Genomic DNA, 24563 nt, shown 5'->3' on the forward strand with positions numbered 1-24563 from the left:
TTTCTTTTCTCTTTGATCCCTTGAAACTTCTCTTCTTACTTTGGATCTTGATCTTAAGTTGTTTTTAATATAATTAGAGCATTGTGGCTTTATAATATCATTTAGTAAAATATGAATGAATGGTCACATAGTGGGTTTGTAGACAAGAAGCTTTCTTAAAAGAAGAGATGTACCCAAATGCTTTATTATATGTTGGTTTGGTTTCATACATGAAAGCATCTAAGCGTCAATCCCCATTCCTTGCAATAAAAAGCGCCATTTGGCTCCATCTTTTGGACTTTAGATCGTTCGAACTCTTCAATGATGCACTCACCTTAAAAGGAAAGGTTTTCATTTCAATCACGGATTTTTCATGCTTTTTTGGGATTTGAATTTTGAAAGTGATGCTTCCAATTCCCACTTAGGGGGCTGGCTGGCTTTTAATTTAATTGGGCTGTCCACAGCCTCAAAACTGATGAGCCCATTAATGTTTGTTAGGCAGACCCTCGGACCCCAGCTAATTTATGGTCTTGTTTCTTGCTAATGCTGCAAAAAATATCAATTATGCATGGCAACTTGGCCACTAGCCTACTAGAGAAGCCCTTCCTACTGCCATGTGGCTTTCAGAAGCCTACTCATTTTTGCTCTCTTATTTAGATGTTAATCTTTCGCCTGCCTTAGCCAAATTTGCATGTGAACTTTGCTTATCCCACTCAAAAAGCTACAAATCCTATGAGCACACTAAAAATGTCGATATTTGACAACACTAGCCCAAAAATTCTCCATAAATTCTGAAGTGTTAACCCATCCATTTCCCCTAGCAAGCTGTCTTGGTTACAGAATGGCTTCTTTCCTCCACCTCTTTCACATTTTCTTCTTAATCTCTACTTCTTACTTCCTCGTAACACAATCAAAACCCCCTCAACACACAGCTTTCAACCCAAACAAGCTTGTTCTCCCTATACAAAAAGACCAAGCCACACATCTTTTCATCACAAACATTCACAAGAGAACTCCTCTAAAGCAAGTCCCCTTTGTTGTCCACTTGAATGGGCAATTCCTTTGGGTTGCTTGCGAGCAAAGCTACTTATCGTCAACATATCATGCCCCTCTTTGCCACTCAACTCAATGCGCTAGAGCCAACACGCCTTACTGCCACACATGCAATTCAACACCGCGACCCGGCTGCCATAATAACACATGTGGGCTCATGGCAACCAACCCCATGACTCACCAAGCCGCCATGGCTGAGCTTGCTCAAGATGTGCTCTCAATTCAATCCACAAAAGGCTCAAAACCTGGACCTCTAGTTAGAGTCCCTAGATTTCTGTTTGCTTGTGCAACCTCCTTTCTTTTACAAAAAGACTTTCCCAAAAGGCCAGTGCTACGTTACGTTAATCGTAACGTACGCCACACACAGCAACAGTAGCGGGTCCCACCATAGATACTGTTGTTGTGTATGGATGTACGTTACGATTAACGTAACGTAGCGGGATCCTTCCCAAAAATGTTCAAGGCATAGCTGGATTAGGACACGCTCCACTTTCGCTTCCAAATCAACTAGCTTCCCACTTCGGATTCCCCCCAAAATTTGCCTTATGTCTTCATTCTTCTGCAAGCAATTTTCCCAATGGTGCCATTTTCTTCGGCAATGGCCCTTACTTGATGCTTCCAGGCATTGACATTTCAAGCCAATTACCCTTAACAATTAGCCCAGAAGGACAGTACTATATCACCCTAACATCAATAAGAATCAACAACAAGCAAGTCCCCATCAACGCATCCTTGTTAAAATTCAACGTCAATGCAGGCACTGGAGGCACAAAAATCAGCACAATAAAACCTTACGCAGTCCTCGAACACTCAATATACCAATCTTTCACTAGGTTTTTCACCAGCCAGCTCCCTGGAATCCCACAATTAGCAAAACCTGTGGCACCGTTTTCAGTATGTTATGATTCAAGAAAGCTGAAAAGCACAAGAGCAGGCCCTGGAGTTCCGAATATAGACTTTGTGCTGCAGAATTAGAACGTTAAGTGGACAATTATTGGGGCAAATTCGATGGTGCAGGCACGAAGCGGGGTTACTTGTTTAGCGTTTGTTAATGGAGGGGTAAGGCCTAGATCTTCGATCATCATTGGGTCGCATCAATTGCAGGATAATCTTGTGCAGTTTGCTCTTGCTGGTTCAAGGCTTGGTTTTAGCTCTTCGCTGCTGTTTCGCAGGACAAGTTGTAGCAACTTCAATTTTTCTGCGACTCCATGAATGAACGAGTACTTAAGTTTTTTTTTTTTTTTTTGAAAAGAAAGTAAAGCTTTCTAATTGATAAAATTTGAGAGTAACATCATAATCTTGACTGGAAATTCTTCCAGCCATATAACAGAATTCTCAAAATCCAGAGCCACTTTTGCTATAGCATGAGCTATAGCATTACACTTCCTTGGAACATACTGTAATGAAAATGCATTCGAGATCTGCAGCTGTTGTTTTATTTCTTTTACTGCCCAAGAAACTTCAGTCAAGCTACTTTTCCTGCTCCAGACCAGCTCCACCACTTCTGTTGAATCTGATTCAATAATCATGGGCAAATATTCCACTTGTTGGGCAACTTGAATGCCAAAAATGACTGCTTCAGCCTCCATGCTCGCCACTGTTCCCTGAAAGCACACCTTCTTAACAGCTGCAGTAATGATTTTTCCATTGGAATTTCTAACCACTGCCCTCAACCCTGCCTTCAGACCCGCCATTTGAATTGCAGCATCCACATTGACTTTATACTTCCCCTCTGGAGGGGGTGTCCAAATTTGTTGGTTGTTTTGATGATGAATTGATCTAGCTGGACCGTTTTGGGTTTTGATTCTCTTATATGACTCCACAATAGCTGATGCTCTAGCTGCTGTCAGTTTTGGCTCTTCCTGCTTTCCTTCAATTACAAAGCGGTTCCTCACATACCAAATGGCCCAACATATTGCAAGAATCTGCTCAATCTCTTCCTTCATTCTTCTCGATGCTAGTTCTTGGAGCATACTCAGTATGTCATGCTGAGACAACAACTTCATATCTTCGTAAAAATTTGTCAACTTCTAGACTTTCCGAGCAGCCTTACACTCCATTAACACATGAGTGACATTCTCACTTTTACAATGACATCTATGACAGGCTGGATTCCCCACCACATTTTTCCTCCATAGATTATTGGCTGTTGGTAATAGGTTCTGAGCAGCTCTCCACATGAAGATTTTTATTTTTTCCGGAATCTCATTTGACCAAATTACCTTCCATTGAGTTTTAGAACTATCAGAGCACTCCGGATTATCTGGAAACTTCATTCTAACTGCCACCTGGTGTCCACTTCTTACTGAGTAACAGCCATATTTATCAAAGTGCCAAATCATCCGGTCTTCCTGGGGAGTTCTTGGCAGAGGGGTTCTTAGAATCCTTTGTGCCACCTCTTCGGGAAAACATTGCACAACCTTCTCCTTCATCCACTGATTTTTGTCATCAATAAAATCAGCAACAACAACATTTTCTACTAAATTTTGGTGAGCAAAGTAGCTGGAACATTCGAGTTTTTGCATCCAATTCCTGCTGGACACTGAGACTCTGTTTCCATTACCTATTCTCTATCTCAAGCCTTTGTGCAACACTTGTCTCCCCCATAATATACTTCTCCAAACAAAGGAGGGATTTGACCCCAATTTTGCTTCTATAAAGTCAGTATGCTTGAAGTACTTGGCTTTTAAAATTTTTGACATTAAACCATCAGGATTATGTAGAATCCTCCACCCCTGTTTGGCGACAAGGGCTTGATTAAAGCTTGAAAAGTCCCTAAAACCCAGACCACCCCTGATCTTGGCCTGACACAATTTCTCCCACCTTGCCCAATGGATACTTCTATGAGTTTCAGATGATCCCCACCAGAACCTTGCTACAGCCTTTTGTATATCATCACACAGCCCTTGAGGAATTTTAAATACGTTCATAGCATAGGTAGGCACAGCTTGTGCCACAGCTTTGATGAGTATTTCTTTTCCCTCGCTTGAGAAACACTTGTTTTGCCAACTTGATAGCTTGCTTAGCACTCTCAGTTTTATGTCGTTAAAGAAGCAAGTCTTTTTCCTCCCTATCATCGATGGAAGTCCCAGATACTTTTCATGTTTTGAAACGACATTCAAACCGAAAATACTTCTGATTTCCTCCCTTTGACCTGAACTTGTGCTGCTGCTAAAGAACATAAAGGACTTCTTGAAATTAAACACTTGTCCTGAGGCTGCTGCATAGTTGTCAAAGATCTTTCTTAAATTTCTGCAATCGTTAATCGATGCCTTTGTAAAGACCAGACTATCGTCGGCAAAGAGAAGGTGTGTGACTGATAGATCTCTGCTGAATTTCAGACCGTTTATGAGCTTTTGATTTTTTGCATTCACCATTAAGTTTGAGAACACCTCTGCACACATAATAAAGAGATAATGGGAGAGGGGGCAGCCTTGTCTCAATCCTCTTTGAGGATGGATTAGGCCTTTTGCCACTCCATTGATTAACACTGAAAAACTTGTTGTAGTAATACAATTCATGATCAACTTCACCCATTTTTCTGAAAATCCAAGTTTTTGCATTGTGCATTTTACAAATTCCCACTCAACCCTATCGTAGGCTTTACTAATATCAAGCTTATGAGCTACCAGCCCATTTCTTTTGCTCTTGCTTTGTCTAATCTTATTAAGACACTCGTATCCTATAATAAGATTATCAGTAATGAGCCTATTGGGTACAAAAGCGCTTTGGGTCGGGGAGATGATAACATGCAGAATCTTCTTAAGCCTATTAGCTAGCGTTTTAGCAATAATTCTATATATAACATTACACAAGCTAATAGGTATGAAATCAGTCACTTTTCTAGGCTTTTGCACTTTGGGGATCAAAGCTAAGTATGTATGATTCAGGAGTGCAATGTTACCTCCCTCATTTAAACCATGTAGGCATGTGGTGATAACATCTTGCTGCACAGAACCCCAATGTTTCTGGAAGAAAGCTGCTGGAAGTCCGTCTGGTCCTGGCGCTTTTGTGGGGCACATTTGAGCTAAGGCATCTGCTACATCTTCTTTTGTAAACGGCTGGTCCATGAAACTCCCCATCTCCCTTGTAACCTTGGATGGCAGGTTTGATAAGGCTGTGCTTATCTGGCCTGATGATGGGTTTGTTGTAGTGAAGATATTAGTGAAATACTCACATACTATCCGCTCTACATCGTCAACTTCTTCAAGCCATTTGCCATTCTCATCTTCCAGCCCACTTATCCAGTTCTTTTTCCTTCTCGCAGAGGCTTTCGAATGAAAAAATTTTGTGTTCTTATCCCCCTCCCTCAACCAATCCGCCCTCGATCTTTGCCTCCAATAAACTTCCTTGTCAAGAAGGATATTATCAATCTGATTTTCTACTTTTGTAATCTCCTCTCCATTAACAGCATGATTGTAACGAGTACTTAAGTTGAAGAGTGCTTTGTTTATATTATGTAAGGTGTGAATAATGGAATAAAAATTGTACTCTTTGGTTTTAGTTCCTTTTAGAACTAAATGTTCTCCTAAATCAGGTGGAATATCAATAATATGCTACAAAAATTAGTGTGACGGTTACTATTGATTGTGATGTTAAGTAGCAGATTATTAATTGTGATATTAAGTAGTAGATTTTACAATTTCTTCATTAATGTGTAATTTTATAGCACTCACCTATTAGCGTCTTTTGTTATGTTCACATCTTTTTGAGTTCGCCTATTGAGGCAGTACTTTATATTTCAATTTTGTATGTATAACATACTTTATCTATAAATATATAGATAAATATATATTGACCTACGAAAGTATTCATAATAAAAGTTTTAGATGAATGAAAATTAGATAATTTACATGTTACTGCTTAAAAATTTATAGTTAAACTAACTAACATTCACATATGCAACATTTAAAAATGAAAAACACAATTAAAAGAAAAAGACATATGGTGGTAATAAGAAATTGGTTTCTACAGAGGGACACTTTAAGCACTCTATTACTCTACACAAGGGTGGAGACAATATATTGATTGACTGGGGGCTTGGAGACGGGAAGAGTAGTACACAATGTCACAACATTTTTGGCTTTTGCATATGCAAAAATTAAAAAAATAGTTTAGGAATTTTCTATGGGCGTTGGAGTGATGTGGAATTGGTAAATGTAAGATTAATAAAAAATTAATGAGCTTGTGTGTTATTTAAAAAATTAAATTAATGTTATTATTTACAGACTTGATTTTAGTTTGAAAAGTCTGACTCTTTTAATTTGTATTTAAAATTTTTTAGGGTGAGAATTTAAGTGTACATATATATATTGGGAGATTGAGTATAATTTACCGAGAACATTATAACAATTTATTGAAGACTTTTGGAAAAACACAATTAAATATTAAAAGATTTTTTTTTTCATTTAAGTGGGGACCCCCACTTGTCCATCAAGAAACCCGCCTGACTCTGCACATTGACATACCACTTATAAAAAATTAAGTTTTACTCTATACACTCTTTAAAATTTAAAAAATATCCTTACTTAAATTTTATTTACTTAAAGCACTAATAAAACTATTTAACTACTAATTTAAAGAGATTTAACATATACTTACAAGAATATAATTAAATCAAGTTGTAAACAAATATTTTAGTTATCAATTTTTTATTTATTTATGTTCTTTGTTGAATTTTGCACCCAAAAGTAACTAATAATGATAGCATGATAGTATTGCAGAAATAATACTTAAAAAAAAAAAGATAAATAAGGAGAAAAAGAAGATGAAGAAGAGCGACCAAGGCAAATTAAAAAAAAAAATCTTTTATAGTACTTTTGTTTCGTTTTATTTCTTAAAAATAAACATATCAAATATAATTTGTAGTAAAATTTTTATCAAAAATGATTCCCTCCTTTAATTAAAATGTTGGAAATAAAAGTTTTAAAATTTAAAGTATGATAATTATAAATTGAATAATGATTATATTATATGAGTGTTCAAAATAGTTATATAATATTGACTTATAATAAATTGTCTATAATAGTAATTCATGTGTTTTTGTAATAAATATTTTTATTAAAATTAGAGTGTGCCAAATCATTTTTAGAGTACAAATAACCCCACCTTTATAAAATTTATGTGTGATTATGTACAATGCATGAATAATGAAATTAATCTGTAAGACATCTTTCTCTAAACCTATGTATGCATAATCTTCTTATAGCCATTTCTTATTTCATATACTCCTAACGTATTTTTAGTTTAATAATAGATTAAATATTATATACAATGGTATTAAATATTAGAGGAAACTAAATATAGAATTTTATAATCAAATGCACTTACCAACCAAAATTTACGTCATCGATGATTTTGTCTTACATACCATGAAAAATGAAACTAGATTAGAAACCCTAAGCTGAGCCTCATCTCTCTCTACTCTCAATTCTCAACTGCCATCAACCACAACCGCGCCACGCTGCCACCGGTCGTCATTGTCGGCCGTCAATCGCGTCTTGTCAGTGGTCACTTTCTCGCAGCACAGCGGCAGTCGACCTTCACTCTCTTCTTCTTCGGGTTATATTTAAAGGTTTGTCCTTTTTTTTTCTTTCGTTCTTGCTTCTCTTGGCTTTCTTTCTTCTGGGTTTGCTTCTTTTTCTTTTGATTCCTGATTCTTAGTTTGCTGTGGATTATTTTGGGCGTGTAAAATTTGTATCTTTGTTGGTTGAGAATTTTGATGTTGTAGCATTTTGGGCTTAAGATATATTGTTGAGTTGATCTTGCCAGTCAAAAAGAAAAATTTATGCGGTTTTCTTGTTTTGTGCTTATGTAATTCTTGTGATGGTGGTGTTTTTGGCTAATCACTTTTAATTTATTTTTCCTTCTTTTTGAGATTTGGCTTTCTAAATTTTGCATGTTCGTGTTGCTCTCAAATTTGAGCTTGGGATTGAGGATTATGAATAAAACAGGCTTGAAAACCTCATATTATGGACGTATACTTTGCAAGATTATTGGATTGAATATATTTGTATTCATTTTTGTAGTGTGATTAAAGCTGTTCTGGGTGTTATATTCTGTATTTCTGTAGAATGAATACAATTCGACCTCAAATTACAATCTAAACCGTGAATAAAACTGAAAACCCAAACCCGAATCTGAAACCGAACCCGAACTGAATTTTAAACTGAACTGTACCGAACCGTGATAGCTTTTCAAACCGTTTGGGTTGAATTCTCAAACCCGAACGGATTGTAAACCCAACCGAAAACCAAAATGCCCACCCCTAATTATAAGTACGAAGAAATTGTGAATACTTTATCCCTCCTAGTCCTAGTCATCAATCATTCTGTGTAATTCTGGACTTGCTTCCCTTATCCTTAAGCTTGATCCCATGTTCGCCTTTTTTCCTGTTCTATTAAATGTGCGTGCGAGTCAATGCATAGGGTTTTGTTGTGTCAATTAGCAGTAAATGTAAAAGCCTCACTCTTAACAGAATTCTCATCAATGCTCTACTGCTGCTGCCCTTGAGAGTCGGCTTTGCTTAAGTAATAGGTGCAATGCTTATGAAGGCATATGTATCCAGTGAAATTTTTTTTTTGAAGGGCAGTGTTTAAGCTTCAAAAGTTTAAACTTCCAAGGTATTCATGAACATGGATGATCTTGCGCTGCCTTTTTTGAAAATCAATGGTTTCCAAAATCTGCAATCTTGGCTGCAAATTTTCATATATATATATATATATAGATTCCTTTTTGCTTATGGGTATGTCTACGTAGAACAACTATGAACTTTTATGTTACTGTTGTGTTCCGTTGTCATGCATTAGAGAACTGTTTACCATGAAAAGTTGGAGTCAAAGCCTGAAGAGAATTTTGATTTAGTGATTGTAAGTAAAATTACTCTTGTTCTGTTTTGCTTAAGTTCTACCGATGGTTGAATGCCTTGCCTTTACTTTTGGCTGTTGATTTCGTGAATATGATTGAAACATATACCTTTCTTATGCTTGATCATCATGATCTATGAGCATGTACACAACATTAGATGTCTTATGCGTGTCCCTAATCAAAGAGGCAGTAAAGTTACTTAAATATTAGTTGAAAGACAGAACCATGTGATAAAAGACTACGTAATGAAAGTATAGTCAGAATTTGGGCTTATTGTTTGTTGTATTTTTACATAGAAATGAAGAGGAGAAATTATCGTCAGCATACCATGTGAGCATCAAATCGACAATTAGTGCATGTACAAACTTTTAAGAGTTCAACTCCACTGTTAAAAAATAATCCACCTTAAAATGAAAATAACCTCGGTTGCATAGTGTGTTTTGATGGACTGGGCCAGTTTTTATTTTGATGGCTGGCTTGCATGTTGATTTGGTGTTAAATTTTAAATCATTTATTTTTAAATCATGTTGATTTGGTGTACAAACAAAAACAGGAAAAAATAAAAAATGCATTCATTTGGGTACAGAGCCAATGCTCTGCTCACGTTCGCTGTGACAATTCTGGCGCTAATGTGCACCATTGGTTCTCTTTCCGATAACCTCAACACTCCTTCTCCTTCCGCTCAAATTGAGGTCAACTTTCCTTTGACTTTTTCATGATCGCTGTTGTGTTTTGTGTTAGATCTGTTAAAAGGTTCTGAATTTTTGCGTTTTTGATTGATTTGGCTTCTCGGTTTTTGTTTTTGGTGATTGTAGATATTGAATATCAATTGGTTTCAGAAGCAGCCACATGGAAACGACGAGGTAATTGGTTTTTTTGTTTTTATGCTTAGTTTATGAAATTAATCAGGGGGCATGTGATATTTTCAATTTGATGGGAAAGTTGTGTGCTTCAATTTGTTTATTGTTGCATTATTGATTGCAATTACGAAATTATGTGAGTAATTAGTGTAATTGTTGGTAGTTCTGAGGTCAGTTGAGTTTTATGTAGAGGGGCTCACAATCCAATAGTTTGCCTATTTTGATCAGTGGTGGATTAGCAGCTTTGATTTTATTTTTGTAGGATGTAGTGGTAGGCTGGTAACTTTGAGTTTATTACTTTTCTGTACAAAGAAGCAAAAATTGATAAATAAGAATATTAATGATTTTGACTTATGAATATTAGTTGTTATTGATCTATATAATATTATCCTGATGTATTCATGATTTCTTCCTCTATGTGTGCTTTTGTGGTATAAGTTTGCTGGATTCTACAATATTCTTGACTTCATTATAAGGAAGTGCTTTTCATTGTATGTAGGTCAGCCTAACATTGAATATAACAGCTGATTTGCAATCACTATTTACATGGAACACAAAACAGGTTGACTATTCAAGATATTGTTATTGATTTATCTGATTTTGGAAATATGCTACTTTTACGGTGCTTCTGTGTAATCTTAAAGCTGCTTTTTGACATTTATTCATCTCCTTACCGCTCTTGCAGCTTTTCATTTTTGTGGCAGCTGAGTATGAAACCCCAAAGAATGCCTTAAACCAAGTAAGCTCCTGGCATCTGAGTGCATGTATTTTCTGAAGTATCATTGTTTCAGATTTTGTGCTTTCTTTAATATTGTAAAATTCTATCTAGATTATGAACTCTTGAGTTAATTAATGGTTGCTAGAATGAGCAGCCTTTATATGTTTCCTGTTCATGAACATCCACTTTTGACAATATCCTCTGGCATGCTAATTTCTGAAGTATTTTCCATATCACGGGTTATGTATGCTCAAATTATGCCCACCGCTTGATTGATCTTGTATGTTGTGTTGCAGGTGTCTCTTTGGGATGCTATAATACCTGCAAAAGAGTTTGCAAAGTTTTCCATTCATACCTCAAACAAATATCGTTTCATTGATCAGGTATGACATCCTCTTCGATTGATTTTTCTCATTCTGTACAAACATTCATCAGCCAACTTAAGCGATTTTCTTTTTGTATGGAAAATTGAACATTCAGCTTCCTTTATTTTCCTATCCAGGGACACAGTCTTCGAGGTAAAGAATTCAATTTGACTTTGCACTGGCATGTCATGCCAAAGACCGGCAAGATGTTTGCCAACAAAATAGTCATGTCTGGGTATCGCTTGCCTGAGGATTACAGATAGTGAATCTGTCGACTGTGTCTTTGCTGTAACTTTAGCTTTCTTTAAGGGATTGTTGAATGTCAGCTGAACTAGAAATTAGAAATAGAAAAATTTTCTTGTTCCATAAATTGAGAACAGGAATGTTGCTTGGATTTTGAAAACTTACTTTGTTGCAAAATATTGGATTATGATCATTTGGCGGCACATCGCCCTCTTATTTAACAGTATTTACTCAGAAAGTCAGAATCTCCTCTGAGCCTTGACTTATGGTTAGGTTACGAGTATCAGTGAAAAATAGAGATACATATGTGGCTATGTGAGTGATATTCCTTTAATAAGATTCATGCTAGTGATCCAACAAGCAGAAGCAGTGTATGGCTGATACTAACTTATGACTGAGAGCCAAATAGGACCCGAAAATGTTATTTTTAAAATTTAAAAATTTGTTCGATATCATTTTTAAAAATAATTTTGAAAATGAGAAAAAGTAAAATATGTTCGGTAGGAATATTTTAAAGAATTATTATTTGAATAATTTTCATAAACTTAAACCAAGTAATGTATAATCATTTTTATTACTAAATTTGTTTGATTATTTTAATTTGAAGAATAAATTAGGTGATCTTGTTAAATTTTTTATTATAAGTAAATTTATAAACTCTACATATTTGATTTAATTAATATGTAAAAACATAAATATTATAATACATATATAAAGAAAAGATTATTGTGATGGAAATTGATTTTTTAGGTATTATAATAATAATAATAATAATAATAATAATAATAATAATAATAATGTTGTTGTTGTTGATATTACTATTATTTTGAGAAATGGTTGAAGAAAATTGTTCATATTGAAGCTTAATATTGTATTGAGAAACAAGGAAAATAAGAAAAAAATATTTTTTTATTTTCTTTGTTAAAAGTGTAAAATGGATTTTATATTTTTACAAATACTTTCGGAAACGATCTACTGAACATGGATTTAGTGTTTCTTAAATTCAGAAAATAGAATATATTGATAAAAAAAATAAAAAATAGATTTGAAAAACAATACCGAATGCACCTGAAAGACTAAAAGAGTATTATTGAAATCAACACAATTCCTTCAAAAACGGAAAAAACTGCATGTGCATCGATGAAGACCAACAGAGACACCATCGATTGATATTTCTGATTTACTTTTTCTTGACACAATTAATGACTGACTATGAGAAGAAATTAAAACTTAAATCTTAGAAAATATGTTTAAGGCATGTTAAAACATATTTGATGAGAGACTAAATGATTAGTTAAGGGGTCATGCTATGTTATATTATCATCATTTTGGGGTCGGATATAAGTTAGATACCCACACCCGCAATGTCATATTATTATTTGAATATAAACATGTGAAAGAAAGGAAGCTTGTAAACTTAATATTTTTATTATTATTATTATTATTTATCTACATTTATTTATAGTTATGATAAATATCAACACAAATAATTTATATTATTTTTCATGAAATTTTGACTTAATCATAGTCACATGTTTTTAATTTTATAATATAATGTGAGGCTCAAATTGTGTAACATATTTTTTTTGTATTAAATCATTTGGTATTCGAAAACTATATTAGATCTCGACTTATCCAGATTCGAGCTGGGTAGGACCACCAATGCTGCAAAACTCTCTCCCAACAAGTATTTAACGCAGTTGCATTTCCAAGCTTCGAACCGAGGACTTTGGTTAAGATAAAACAACTATATTCCAGTTGATCTACGTACTTATTGGTAAAATTTTGTAATATTTACACACATACAATGCATGAGTAATGAAATTAATCTCTTAAGACATCTTTCTCTAAACCTATGTATGCATAATCTTCTTATAGCCATTTATTATTTCATATACTCCTAAAGTATTTTATTTGAGGAGTTGAAGAAAATGCATCAAATGAGGCTAAATGTATCTAATTAATTAAAAATTGTTACAGATTTTGTTTTTAGCTTAACGTTAGCAAATACTACTTTATATACTAAGGCAATCCATCCAATCTTCGTCTGTAAACTTGTATTTCTCTAAAGAAATGTTACTAAAGACATCTTAATTTAGTTTATAAAATTGGCTTAAGAGAAAAGTTTTTTTTTTTTTTTTTTGCTTGAGATTTGTAATTGATGTGCAGTTCTTATGATGTCAAAAAATTTATAGCCTTGTAAGTAACGCATTACAAGACCATTAGCCACTTAAATTATTTGCTGACCCAACATTTACAAATTATTTGCTTTATGTTCTCAACTCAGTTTAATTTCACAGTAATACTTCTGCGATTTGGTCTCGAGATTGAAACCCCATCACCAATCTTCTCTTACTGGCAAGTTTTCTTCTTCTTTACATTTCTGTTGTTTTGAGTGATCGTAAGTAGAAGTTTAAAAGTTTAGCCGACAGCCGGTCCACTATCTTTTTTAATCTTCTTCATTAGTACATTTTTGAGTTTTTTATTATAATATATATATAATAATTTTTTAGTATGGGATCATAAAGTGCAGAAATATTCGAGAAAATTTTGAAACCGTGCAATTTTAAAGACTTGAAGTGTTTAAACCGTACGATTTATACGTTTTCGTAGACGTTCCAGTATTTTAAAATTTCAGAATGAAACATTTATCATATATATATATATATATAGTTAGTGATTGTACTGCTCACAATCTTGTTCGTACAAGTATCTTTTTCTTCATGGTATTTACAATTTCTTAGGAACATCTAAAATCTAAAAAGTTTAATTTACTAAAAATTAAGTTATCATTTGCTGGCAGTCAACTTAAAGGTTAAAGTTAATTCAAGAGCTCATCAATCGAGCAGGCTTTTCTCAACAGACGTGGTAGTTAATTTCTCTCTTCAATCTAGATTATGAATGATCGTTTCATTTCCTTTTTAAGTGCTTTTTAAGGTTTTATCTTGCTCGTGCCTGATATTTAATTGCTCGAAACAACCTGATGATTTCTTGATATGATTGATCTGCCAAGCTATCCAAGAAACAGGTACAGAAATCCCTTCACTATACATCAGATGACTTTCATTATTTTGGGCAATTTGGTGGTTTTTTCTTTCAAGTTGGTTGTTTGCTTTTAATGGATTCAATCTCGTGTCTATTCATTTTCTATGGATTTTCAGGATGGAAGATATATTTTTTCTCTATACATGTGATTGATATCAAGAGTATGTTTTTGTGTTGTCTCTGTTATTTCTATTTGATCTGGACTTTATACATGAAAGGTTACTAACAAATTATTTTTGGTCATATTCTCTTTTATGAAACTTTTATTACTAAATTCTTGGAATTATATAATTTTTGGTATTTGGCATGTCTGGATGTGTACTCTTGATAACAAAAAAATAAAATAAAATAAAATTCAGAGATGCAGTGCAAATGAAATTCATGGATTTGTGACGGCTACGCCCATCATTTTTTTTTTGTGACCCAGGTTTACTGTTTGTGATGGCTTTTTTGCAGTCACAAAAGACCTCTTTGTCGCGCGTCACATGAACTCTGGGACGCCTGCGCATGTAATCGCTGTTTGCCGTCATATCGAGGTCACAAAAGATATTATGCGACGGCAGACTACCAGTCACATAATCCAATTTTTTTTTTTTTTGGGGTTGGTGTATAACCAAACCCCTAATGCCACATGTCTCTGTGTTTTACAACGATTACTTATAAATATTGCTCCAGTTATGGTGCTACAGTTGTATGGTACCACAGCTGGATCCAGCCTTTAGATTCAATTCTAGTGATAATTATGGGATAGATCTAATAATTGGATCCAGTGGTACCATAACTTTGCCCCTTTTATTAAAGATTGATTGGTGAACAAGTTCTTAAATCATGATAATCAATGAAGAAATTAAGAAAGCTTTGGAAGTATATCTTTGAATTGTCTTGTTCATGTTGAAAGGGAATGAAGCACAGAGTGGTTTAGAATTCTTTAATTATTTTAGTTACATTTTCGACTCATGTAGCATCTATTATTTAAAAATATGATCATTTTTAATAATCATCTATTAAAAAATGAGTGCTGAAATTACATCTAATCACTCTTTTTGCTTTCATTCACTAACCCCATTTCATACTTGTTAATTGCAAATTAACGTGTGTCAATTTTTTTTTTCCTTTAAATGAAAAAAAAAAGTCCATTAAAATATATACGTGTAATTCCCGAACAGGCTTGGCATACATTAAGCTTAGGAACCAAACAGACGCTACAACCGAATCCGACGACGTTTCGTCTTTCGACATTCACCCTCTCAGTCTCATCACCATCATCGTTCTTCTTCTAATCCAGCCCCGAAAACCTAGTCTCTCGCCAGCCCAATTGGGCTAATAGTGAAAATTTCAACTGAATTTGAATTTTTTTTATTTGTAAGAGAAGAAATGGGAAGCCATAACCCTACGACTAGTGACCGGACGAGGGTTAGCTGGACGGCGGCAATGGAACGGTACTTTATTGATCTGATGTTGGACCAGCTGCATAGGGGGAATAGATTGGGCCATACGTTTAACAAGCAAGCTTGGACTGATATGATGACGCTGTTTAATTTGAAATTTGGGACCAAATTTGATAGAGATGCTTTGAAAACTCATTACTCGGTTCTGTGGAAGCAATACAATGACGTGAAGATTCTTCTTGAACAGAATGGATTTTATTGGGACGATTCCCGTAAAATGGTTGTGGCTGAAGGAAACACTTGGGATGCTTATATCAAGGTTTGTTGTTATTTTGTATACCCCCAGGTTACTGTATTTTATTGTCTGATGATAATTCTGATAATTTGCATATGCAGGCTAATCCGGATGCACAGGCCTTTAGAAATAGAGCATTGACGTACTTCGATGACATGTGCCTGATATATGGATATACCCAAGCTGATGGAAGATACAGTCGTTCGAGTCATGATGTAGACTTCGATGATGAAGTTCAAGTGGTGATTACTGGTGTGTTTAGTTTCTGTTTTTATGAACTAAAATAAGGTTGCTTATGTGATTGCATTGAGGCCACAGTTTATGAGTTGAGAAAATGGTGTAACTTTATCCTCTTAACGGATTTTTGTAAATTATGAAGAACATTTGTGTACTGCCTGTGTAACCTTAACAACCTTTATTTTGAGCTAAGCAAGACACTCTTAAACTTATCTTATGCATCCAGATGCATGGGATATTTATATTTTTTATTTTAGAAATTAATTCTTGCAACATAAAGTAGCTACGGATGAAGTGCAGTGAATTTTGTTTACTCTCCGTTAACTAATGGTTGCGAGTTTCAATAGCTGTTTTGATTTTTTTTTTTTCAGGTGTTGAAATAGGCGGCGTTGCTCCCGAAAGTCTCGAGCCTGCAAAATCAGACTGGACGCCGGAAATGGACCAATATTTCATTGAGCTAATGCTGGATCAACTAAGAAAGGGCAATAAGAGAAAAAATACATTCACTAAACGAGCATGGAAAGATATGCTCTTCTTGTTCAATGCTCGATTTTGTATGCAACAACATAAAAGGCTTTTAAAACGTCGATATAAAAAACTGTTCAAGTATTATACTGACATCAAGACTCTACTTGATCAAAGAGGATTTTCATGGGATGAAAAACAACAGATGGTAGTGGCTGATGATGATATTTGGGACAACTATAACAAGGTGTGTTACTATTTCCATTTAAAAAGAAAGTTCATTGTTTATAATACTTTTTCCTTGCTGTTTAGGCACATCCGCTTGCACATTCATTCAGAAAGACGGTGTTGCTGAATTATCGAGATTTAGACTTGATATATGCAAATGAAAGCAATAGAGGACTCTCAGTTGGTATGCGGCAAGGTAAAAGTTACAAAGGATAGTATCTCATAATCCAAAGGTGGCGGAGTTTCATTTCTATCATCTAGTTAGGAATTATGCGTTCCAAAAGTTTGGATATTGGACGCCATTGATAGACCATTTTTATCATAAATCATATATATATGCCAACATTAAGAGTTTCTTTAATTTGTAGGAGAGGAACTCCAAGTCGATGGGAATAGAGATTGTTTAAGGACCAATTGGACGCCATTGATGGACCGCTATTTTATTGACCTTATGTTAGATCAAGTGCATAAAGGGAATAAGACTGGTTACACGTTCAGCAACGAAGCATGGATAGACATGGCTTTGTCCTTTGTTGACAGATTTGGATTACAGTATGACAAAGATCTTTTGAAGATTCAACACAACAGTTTAGGGAAGGTATACAATGATTTGAAAAATCTGCTTGCACAGAGAGGGTTTTCTTGGGATGAACGAAAACAGATGGTGACAGCATATGGTGGTGTTTGGGCAGCTTATATCAAGGTAAACTGGTTATTATTTGAGCCCTACAAGTCTTATCTATTTCAGAGGGATAACATTTCCTGTGATTATAGGAACACCCAGATGCAGAATCATACAAAAACAAACCCACGCCAAATTATAATGACTTATGCTTGATTTATGGAACTGCAACTTCTGATGGAATCCACAACCGATCAATTCAAAATAATTCTTGTAATGGTCTTGGTGAGTTTTCATTGTTTTCTTGTTATTGGAACATTTCATTATTCAAAACACTTTTAGCCTGCTACCTAAATTAGCAATTTGGTTTCAGCCAGTGAAAATTTTGAAAGATGGCTGTACCCAGATTGAATGAGCTTGCAACAATGTTTCATTTTTCTTCAACGGAGAACTTTTTCCAATGTGTACTGTCTTTCAAATTTGTTGAAGGAACCAAACCTAAAAACGACTGCTGTTCAACAACGGATTGGACACCACCAATGGACCGTTTTTTCATTGATCTAATGCTAGAGCAAGTTCGTCAGGGGGGTATGATTGATCAGAAGTTCAGCAAACATGCCTGGGCTGAGATGGTTGCAAAGTTTAGAGCAGAATTTGGGTCTCAACATAATAAAGATGTCTTAAAAAGTCGTTTTATGAACTTGAAGAAGCGATTCAATGACATGAAAAATTTACTTGACCAGAGTGGGTTCATTTGGGATGAAATGAAACAGATGATAACTGCTCATCGTGATCTCTGGGATGCTTGTGTCAAGGTGCCTTTCTTAAATTTTCTGTTGAATAAAAATTTTGAGTCCCAAGGAACTCACTATGGTCTATGCAGGAATACCCTGAAGCACGGCCATATCGCCATAGAACTCTTCCAAATTTCAACGATTTGTTCTTGATATATGGAAGTAAAAGCACTGACACGGGGCCTAACTGTTTGAGTTACTCTATGGACAATGGGGACTATCCCTTTGGAGTAGAATTGGGTATGTTCCTCTCCCTTCTATGCATGGACAAGATTGTTGCCAATAAAAGATGACATAAAAGATTTGTAACTTCAACCCTGAAAATGAACTGATGGAAGTTTTTAACGAGTGAAGATAGAGAGAATAAAATTGAACTTGAACCAATCGGTTAGTTTGCTTTTATTACAAGTGTTTCATTGGTGCAGTTATATAATTGATTTGGTGTGTCTGTTTTGAAAAATATTGTTGCTTGGTCTGGGGGTTAGCAAGCCTGTTCTTGCAACTGAAAGTTCTATACATGTCTATCAAAAATAAGAAACAAATTAGTCTTAAAGTATTGTACTAACGAAATGGAACTAGAATATTCCATATAGCAGAAAAATATGTTTTGTTGAATGTTAGGGAATATAGTTTTCGAATTTTTATTTTGCTTTGCGTCATTTGAACCCAAGATACAATATTGTGTTAATAGTTGTGTTGAATTTGTAGGTGAAGAGGATGACCAATCCCCTAATAATGGTAATTCTGCAAGTTTGCATTGGACATATCCAATGGAAAGATATTTTCTTGACCTTCTGTTAGAGCAGGTGCATATGGGGAATAAGATTGGTCTTAAATTTAATGATCGAGCTTGGTCCTGGATGATTGCATCATTCAATGAAAAATTTGGACTTCAATGTGACAAAGGCGTATTGGAAGAACTGTATTTTAGCTTGATGGAAGAATATAACAACATCACAGACTTTCTCAGTAGGAACGGCTTTGTCTGGGACGACATTCAGCAAACAGTAGTTGCTGATGATGATGTTTGGGAATCGTATATCCAGGTTCATTTCTTTCTCAATCCATGGTAGCTGGCTAATACGGGTCTTTTTTATTCTCTGTTTTAGTGGTATCACTTGCATGCCATGGTGGGCGGCGTTACCATTCACCAAAAGACATTTCAAAAAGAAATAATCCATGATACTGCTTTATGATGAAATAATTCCTGATGGCAAGTACATGAATATATATATCCAGATGCTGAGCAGATCCACAACAAGTGCTCGCTTTCTGTGCTGATAAATGTTCATACTGCAATGTTTTGCAGGAGTATGCTGATGCATTTGCATTTAGGGAGAGCAGTCTTCGTATTTATGATGATTTGCGCGTGATATTTGGTTACAGAAGTTTTAATGGAAGATTAAGTGGGGTGGGTGCGAAAGTTGAGAATGACGATAATATCTTTACTGACTTGCATACTCCAGCTGCAGAGTTTGATTTATCTGATAAAAAGAAAAAGCGAAAATCTGCAACTTCATCAGCATCGGCTTATTTTTCCAGAAAGGTTCGAAGGCCCATCAAAGAAGAGATACTTGAAGCCCTTGATGAGAAGCCATATTTGATGGGGACACGGACAGATGACAAAGAGCAAAGAGACTACAACTCTGTTGAAAGCATTGTCGACGCACTTCAAACTGTACCAGGCATGGACAACGACGAGCTCTTTCTGCAAGCTATTCAACTCCTAGAAGATGATAAAAACGCCAAGATCTTCATTGAAATGGATGTGAATCAGCGGAGGAAGTGGTTGTTAAGAAAGCTTCACCGCCGGTAGCATCAATTTAGCCTTCAAATTATGTAATATAACTTCGATTTACACTTGAGACTTGTGTACATATATAAAACCAGCCGAGATGTTAATACAAAGCAGTTACCTCACTCAATCCTGCAAGATACCAGCCTGGAACATTTGTGGCCCTGTTAATGAAGAGCAGTTTCAGTCCAATTACCAGGATCTTATTTTTCTCCTTAATTACTGAAATGACTAAGATAATGTCTGATGGGCTAAGGCTGAAGGCCCTCGGCCTCCTAAATTTTGAAATGAGTCCATCCATCTCAATGAGCATAACATCCCCTTCTAATTTTTCAAAATTGAAGAAATACAAAAGCAAAACTCTTGGTTATAACTTCTTTTTCACTCTCATCAATTTTATTTCGTTGTGTTTATGCTTTTTTTTTCCTTGTATTTTAGTGAAGTTAAGTACACACTTACTATTTTTTTTTTAATTCTTTGAGTTCACAACTTTTAAAATTAAATTTCTAGTTCCGTCACACAGTATCTCCTAAATTTCTGCATTGGTTTAATAGTACAGCTGAAGTGTTTGGAAGGGTAAACTTTTATTTGAGTTTTTACAACCGTAATCTCTCTCTCTCTACTCATATATGATAGTAAGTGATTTAATAAATTAATAAATTTTTATAAAGTAAGGTTCTTTTTTTTTTTTTAACCAGAAAAGAGTTGGGTGATTACGTGTATTTACTTATGCAAAAAAAAATAATTTAAACAAAATTAAAAAAAAAAACCACCGACTAAACTTGAATTAAATTATTCTGTTGTTTGGCAAAAACGCGTAAGAGATTACAGAAGCTGAAGCCAAGAATCGATCCAATAACAAGAAAGTAGACACTCACCCTCTTACTCTTCAATCAAACAAGAAAAACAAACAAAGATCTGAAATTTTAGCAAACCCAGAAACAGAAAAAGCAAAAAAATCTGAAGAAAAAAAGAAAAAACAAAAATTGTTTCAATGGCATGGCCTTTTCATTCCTCAAATCCACCTCTATAACCCTAACCCTCATCTGCATTCTCCTGTTCTTCATCCTCAAAACTCCTTCTTCTTCACGATCACAACAAATCCCACGTAGATCACTTTTGGACTCAAAAACAAACACCCCAACTTGCTCTTCACTCGAAGCTCAGCCATCTGATGGCGCCCTTTTCAACTACCTTTCTCTCCACTTTTGCCATTTCAATAACCACCCATTCATCTCACTCTCCTTCCTCTCACTCACCTCCCTCCTCTTCTTCTACATTCTCATCAAAACCGCCCAATCCCACTTCTCTTTAGTCACCACTAAGCTCTCCTCCATGTTAAATCTCTCCCCCAGCATGGCCGCCGTCACTCTCCTAGCTCTCGGCAACGGGTCCCCGGACGTCTTCTCATCCGTCCAGGCGCTCCGTTCGGGCCACTACCGAACTGGGTTTGGCGCCATTTTGTCCGCCGGGGCTTTTGTATCTGCTTTCGTTGTTGGCTTTGTGGCTATCTATGCGGCGCCATTTAGTGTTGATGCTGGGTGTTTTGTGAGGGATGTGGGGTTTTACTTGGTGGCTGCTTTGTTGTTGTTTTATGTGTACTTGAGTGGGGAGATTTTTGTTTGGCAAGCTGTTGGGTTTGTTGGGTTTTATTTGTTCTTTGTTGGGATTGTGTTTTGGACTGATTTGGGATTGAGTAGAAATGAGAAGAGAAGTGAGATGGAGATGACCGAAGATTGTGAGATTGGACAAGTCAAAGGTTTGGAGCAATTGGAGAAAAATGATGCCTCTGGATTTGCTCAAGTTTATGGGAAGGTGTGCTTTTGTTTCTACTGTTTTCTTTGAATGTTGTAGTTGATGATGTGGAGGTTGAGTTAGATTTATTTGATGATATGAATGTTACGTTTTCTTTGAGATTGAGATGTTTTTTGGTTGATTTGTATTTATGAAATGCAAGACTAATTTTAGTTAACTCGTGTCAATTGTGAAATAATAAGCATCAAACTGTATGGACAAGCTATGCTTTTATTATTATTATTATTATTATTGGAAAGTTCTCTGCTTCTTGTATCTAAGATTTTATTGGGTGCTGTAGTCAGTGGTATGAAAGTTAAGTTGGATTTAGTTAGATTGGATCAATTGTGAAGTGAATTTGCTGATATAGTTTTGTGGTATGTTTTGTTTGAGATTTTGATGATGTTTTATTAGAGTTCTTTTGCTCTTTGAATGCTGTGGTTCATGATATGAAGGGTCAGTCAAACTTTAGTTGTCGTGCGTCAATCACGAAGTTCTAACTCTGAAACTAAATTTTATTCCTTGGTGGTCAAATTGTATCCTTTTCTGTGTGTTTAAACATTAATTACTTGGTTAGTGTTTAAGAGTCTATAATTGGGTAAGGTGTAGCATTTGGAATGGAATCTAGCCAGGGAAGGTTCTGTGAAATTTGTTATGTCTGGTAATGAGCCTGTCATGTGTTTCTGTTGTTATAGTGCTTAACGCATCTTGACGTAGGCCATGCTACTTTCCTTAGGAACACGATTTTCCATGTTTTCTTGTATTCATCAGAATAGTTCCTGAGGTACGGACATAAGTGAGTTTGGATGTTGATCCTTGCCTAGCAAATGTTAATTGGGTGGTCGTGTGATTTTGTCAAACTGGTTTCCACCTTGTCAAGTTGTCGTTTTAGACAGATATGCTTGTTATTTGATCGTTAGAAGAAATGAGCTTTTCATCTTCACTATTTAATTTCAGCATTGTCAAATGTGGAATGCCATGTTTTACTATTCTCATCGATTTCCTCTTTTTTCAGTGGGCTGTTTTTCTTGAGCTCAGAATTGCCACTGGTTAAATTTGATTTGAGATTTGCTGCTTATTGTTTCAGATTCTTCAATTTGATAAATTTAACTAGGCTTCTGTTTTTTACAAGAAGGTACAACACGTTGCCTTTACATGCCTGTCAAACTAGTTTTCAGATGTGGATCCTAGTAGGTTAATTTTAAACTCAAATGAGACTGTCCAATTGAGTTAGCTATCTTTCAACAGCTTCTCTATGAATGTTTTTGAATTGGTGTCTTCACTGTGCTAAACTTATTTGATCTCTTTTGGATTAAATTGGCTTTCGTTTGGTTACAATTGCTCACTTAAGTTTTTGACTTGTATGGATCAGGTTCTCATGGTCCTTCTTCATGTTGAGGTCATTGTATCTCTGTAGGAACGCAGTCAAAGTAGGTTTGCTCTAGTGATAATAGCTTACTTCTGTTTTTGACATGTATGCAGATATCAAAGGCATGGGAGTTTCCTGTTACTACTATTTTGAAGCTCACAATTCCTGAAACTGATCCTTTGGAATGGAACCGGTTCTACTCATCTGCAAATATCATTTTGTGCCCTTTATTGCTTTTATATGCTTGCAACTCATTCTTGCCTTTTGATCATCCAATAGCTTTCCTCCTTCCAAACACACATTTTCCTCTGTGGTTCATAGTACTCTTGGCTAGCTTTTCTCTTGCACTTCTTCACTTCATAGTGGAAACAGAAGCCCCAAAGACTGAGCAAATGCCCGTGGTGATCATTGCATTTGTGATGAGTGTATTTTGGATATCAACTGTTGCTGGGGAGCTGCTGAATTGTTTAGCTGCAATTGGAACAATTCTTGAATTGCCTTCTGCTATACTGGGGCTCACGGTACTTGCATGGGGCAACTCTGTGGGAGATCTTGTTGCTGATGTCGCAGTGGCCAAAGCAGGTCATCCAGCAATGGCAATGGCTGGGTGCTTTGCTGGGCCAATGTTTAACATGCTTGTTGGGCTCGGATCAGCTTTGGTGATGCAAACAACCAATTCTTATCCAAAAGCTTATGAGCTGCATTTCCACTTTGGTATTATCACTGCCTTTGTGTTCTTGCTCATGAGCTTGATGGGTTCTCTCTTAGTCATAATTTGGTCTAGATTCCGAGTACCAAGGTTCTGGGGATTTTGCCTTGTCGCCCTCTATGCTGTTTTCATAGCAGTCAGCTTAATTATTGCCAAGTTTTCGGGGTGATTGGTGACATGCACAGAAAAACAGAATACATTTAAGACGTGCAGCTATTGCTAAATTTTGTTATGCCCACCAACAGCAGAACTTTGTAGTTACAGCATATTGGCTGTCGGAGCAGTACAAGATGGAGAAAGACTGAGAAAGACTGATGTTAAGCTGCGTCAGCAATAAGCTGTGTCGGCAGAGGTTGAAGGAGCAATGACATATTGCAGGGTTCTTAATCTGTATTTTGTCTCAATTTTCCATTTGCTGCAGCTAATGAGATATCTCATATTCTTTCATGTGTTGGTGGTTGCATGGTCATGATTTTACTTTTGTATTCAATTGTAACATATAAAAAGCAAATTTTTAGCTACACAAATAATGATTTTTAGTGCAATTATTGTTGGTAAGAAAGGAAAGAGTTACACAAGTAAGAAGCATATTTTGAATATGTAAGGCAAAAAACAGTTGACTAAGATCTAAATAAGGTGAAATTTCAAAGAGTGCTTTTGATTCTAGAACGGCACAGTCAGAAAAGCATTTTCAAATCAACTTCAACTGCCGTTGAAGTTTAGACTTTATATTGACAC

At 35.5% G+C, this 24563-nt stretch overlaps 3 protein-coding genes across 5 annotated transcripts; all 3 read left to right on the forward strand.

Moving 5' to 3' along the window:
* The first annotated feature begins 7368 nt into the window (after positions 1 to 7368).
* On the forward strand, positions 7369 to 11322 carry LOC102610456 (signal peptidase complex subunit 3B). 3 transcript variants are annotated; one of them, XM_015528471.3, is made up of 7 exons: positions 7372 to 7606; positions 9485 to 9590; positions 9714 to 9761; positions 10258 to 10320; positions 10444 to 10497; positions 10773 to 10859; positions 10979 to 11322. In XM_015528471.3, the coding sequence occupies exons 2-7, from the start codon at positions 9528 to 9530 to the stop codon at positions 11102 to 11104; spliced, it is 441 nt and encodes a 146-aa protein (XP_015383957.1). In that variant the 5' UTR covers positions 7372 to 7606; positions 9485 to 9527; the 3' UTR covers positions 11105 to 11322. The 3 variants fall into 3 exon arrangements, with proteins under 3 accessions (XP_024951926.1, XP_015383957.1, XP_006471993.1); XM_006471930.4 differs by having other exon boundaries at positions 7375 to 7606; positions 9452 to 9590; XM_025096158.2 differs by lacking the exon at positions 10258 to 10320 and having other exon boundaries at positions 7369 to 7606; positions 9452 to 9590.
* A 3968-nt stretch (positions 11323 to 15290) lies between these two features.
* LOC102609944 (uncharacterized) lies at positions 15291 to 20145 on the forward strand. The gene is made up of 10 exons (XM_006471929.4): positions 15291 to 15836; positions 15914 to 16064; positions 16421 to 16761; positions 16827 to 16938; positions 17111 to 17445; positions 17517 to 17649; positions 17854 to 18179; positions 18248 to 18398; positions 18867 to 19204; positions 19468 to 20145. The coding sequence occupies exons 1-10, from the start codon at positions 15504 to 15506 to the stop codon at positions 19972 to 19974; spliced, it is 2727 nt and encodes a 908-aa protein (XP_006471992.2). The 5' UTR covers positions 15291 to 15503; the 3' UTR covers positions 19975 to 20145.
* Positions 20146 to 20747: 602 nt separating this feature from the next.
* LOC102609640 (cation/calcium exchanger 5) lies at positions 20748 to 24370 on the forward strand. The gene is made up of 2 exons (XM_006471927.4): positions 20748 to 21768; positions 23230 to 24370. The coding sequence occupies exons 1-2, from the start codon at positions 20953 to 20955 to the stop codon at positions 23992 to 23994; spliced, it is 1581 nt and encodes a 526-aa protein (XP_006471990.2). The 5' UTR covers positions 20748 to 20952; the 3' UTR covers positions 23995 to 24370.
* Positions 24371 to 24563: the final 193 nt, after the last annotated feature.

The sequence above is a fragment of the Citrus sinensis genome, chromosome 5, assembly GCF_022201045.2.
Source record: "Citrus sinensis cultivar Valencia sweet orange chromosome 5, DVS_A1.0, whole genome shotgun sequence".
In the NCBI taxonomy this organism is placed as follows: Eukaryota; Viridiplantae; Streptophyta; class Magnoliopsida; order Sapindales; family Rutaceae; genus Citrus; species Citrus sinensis.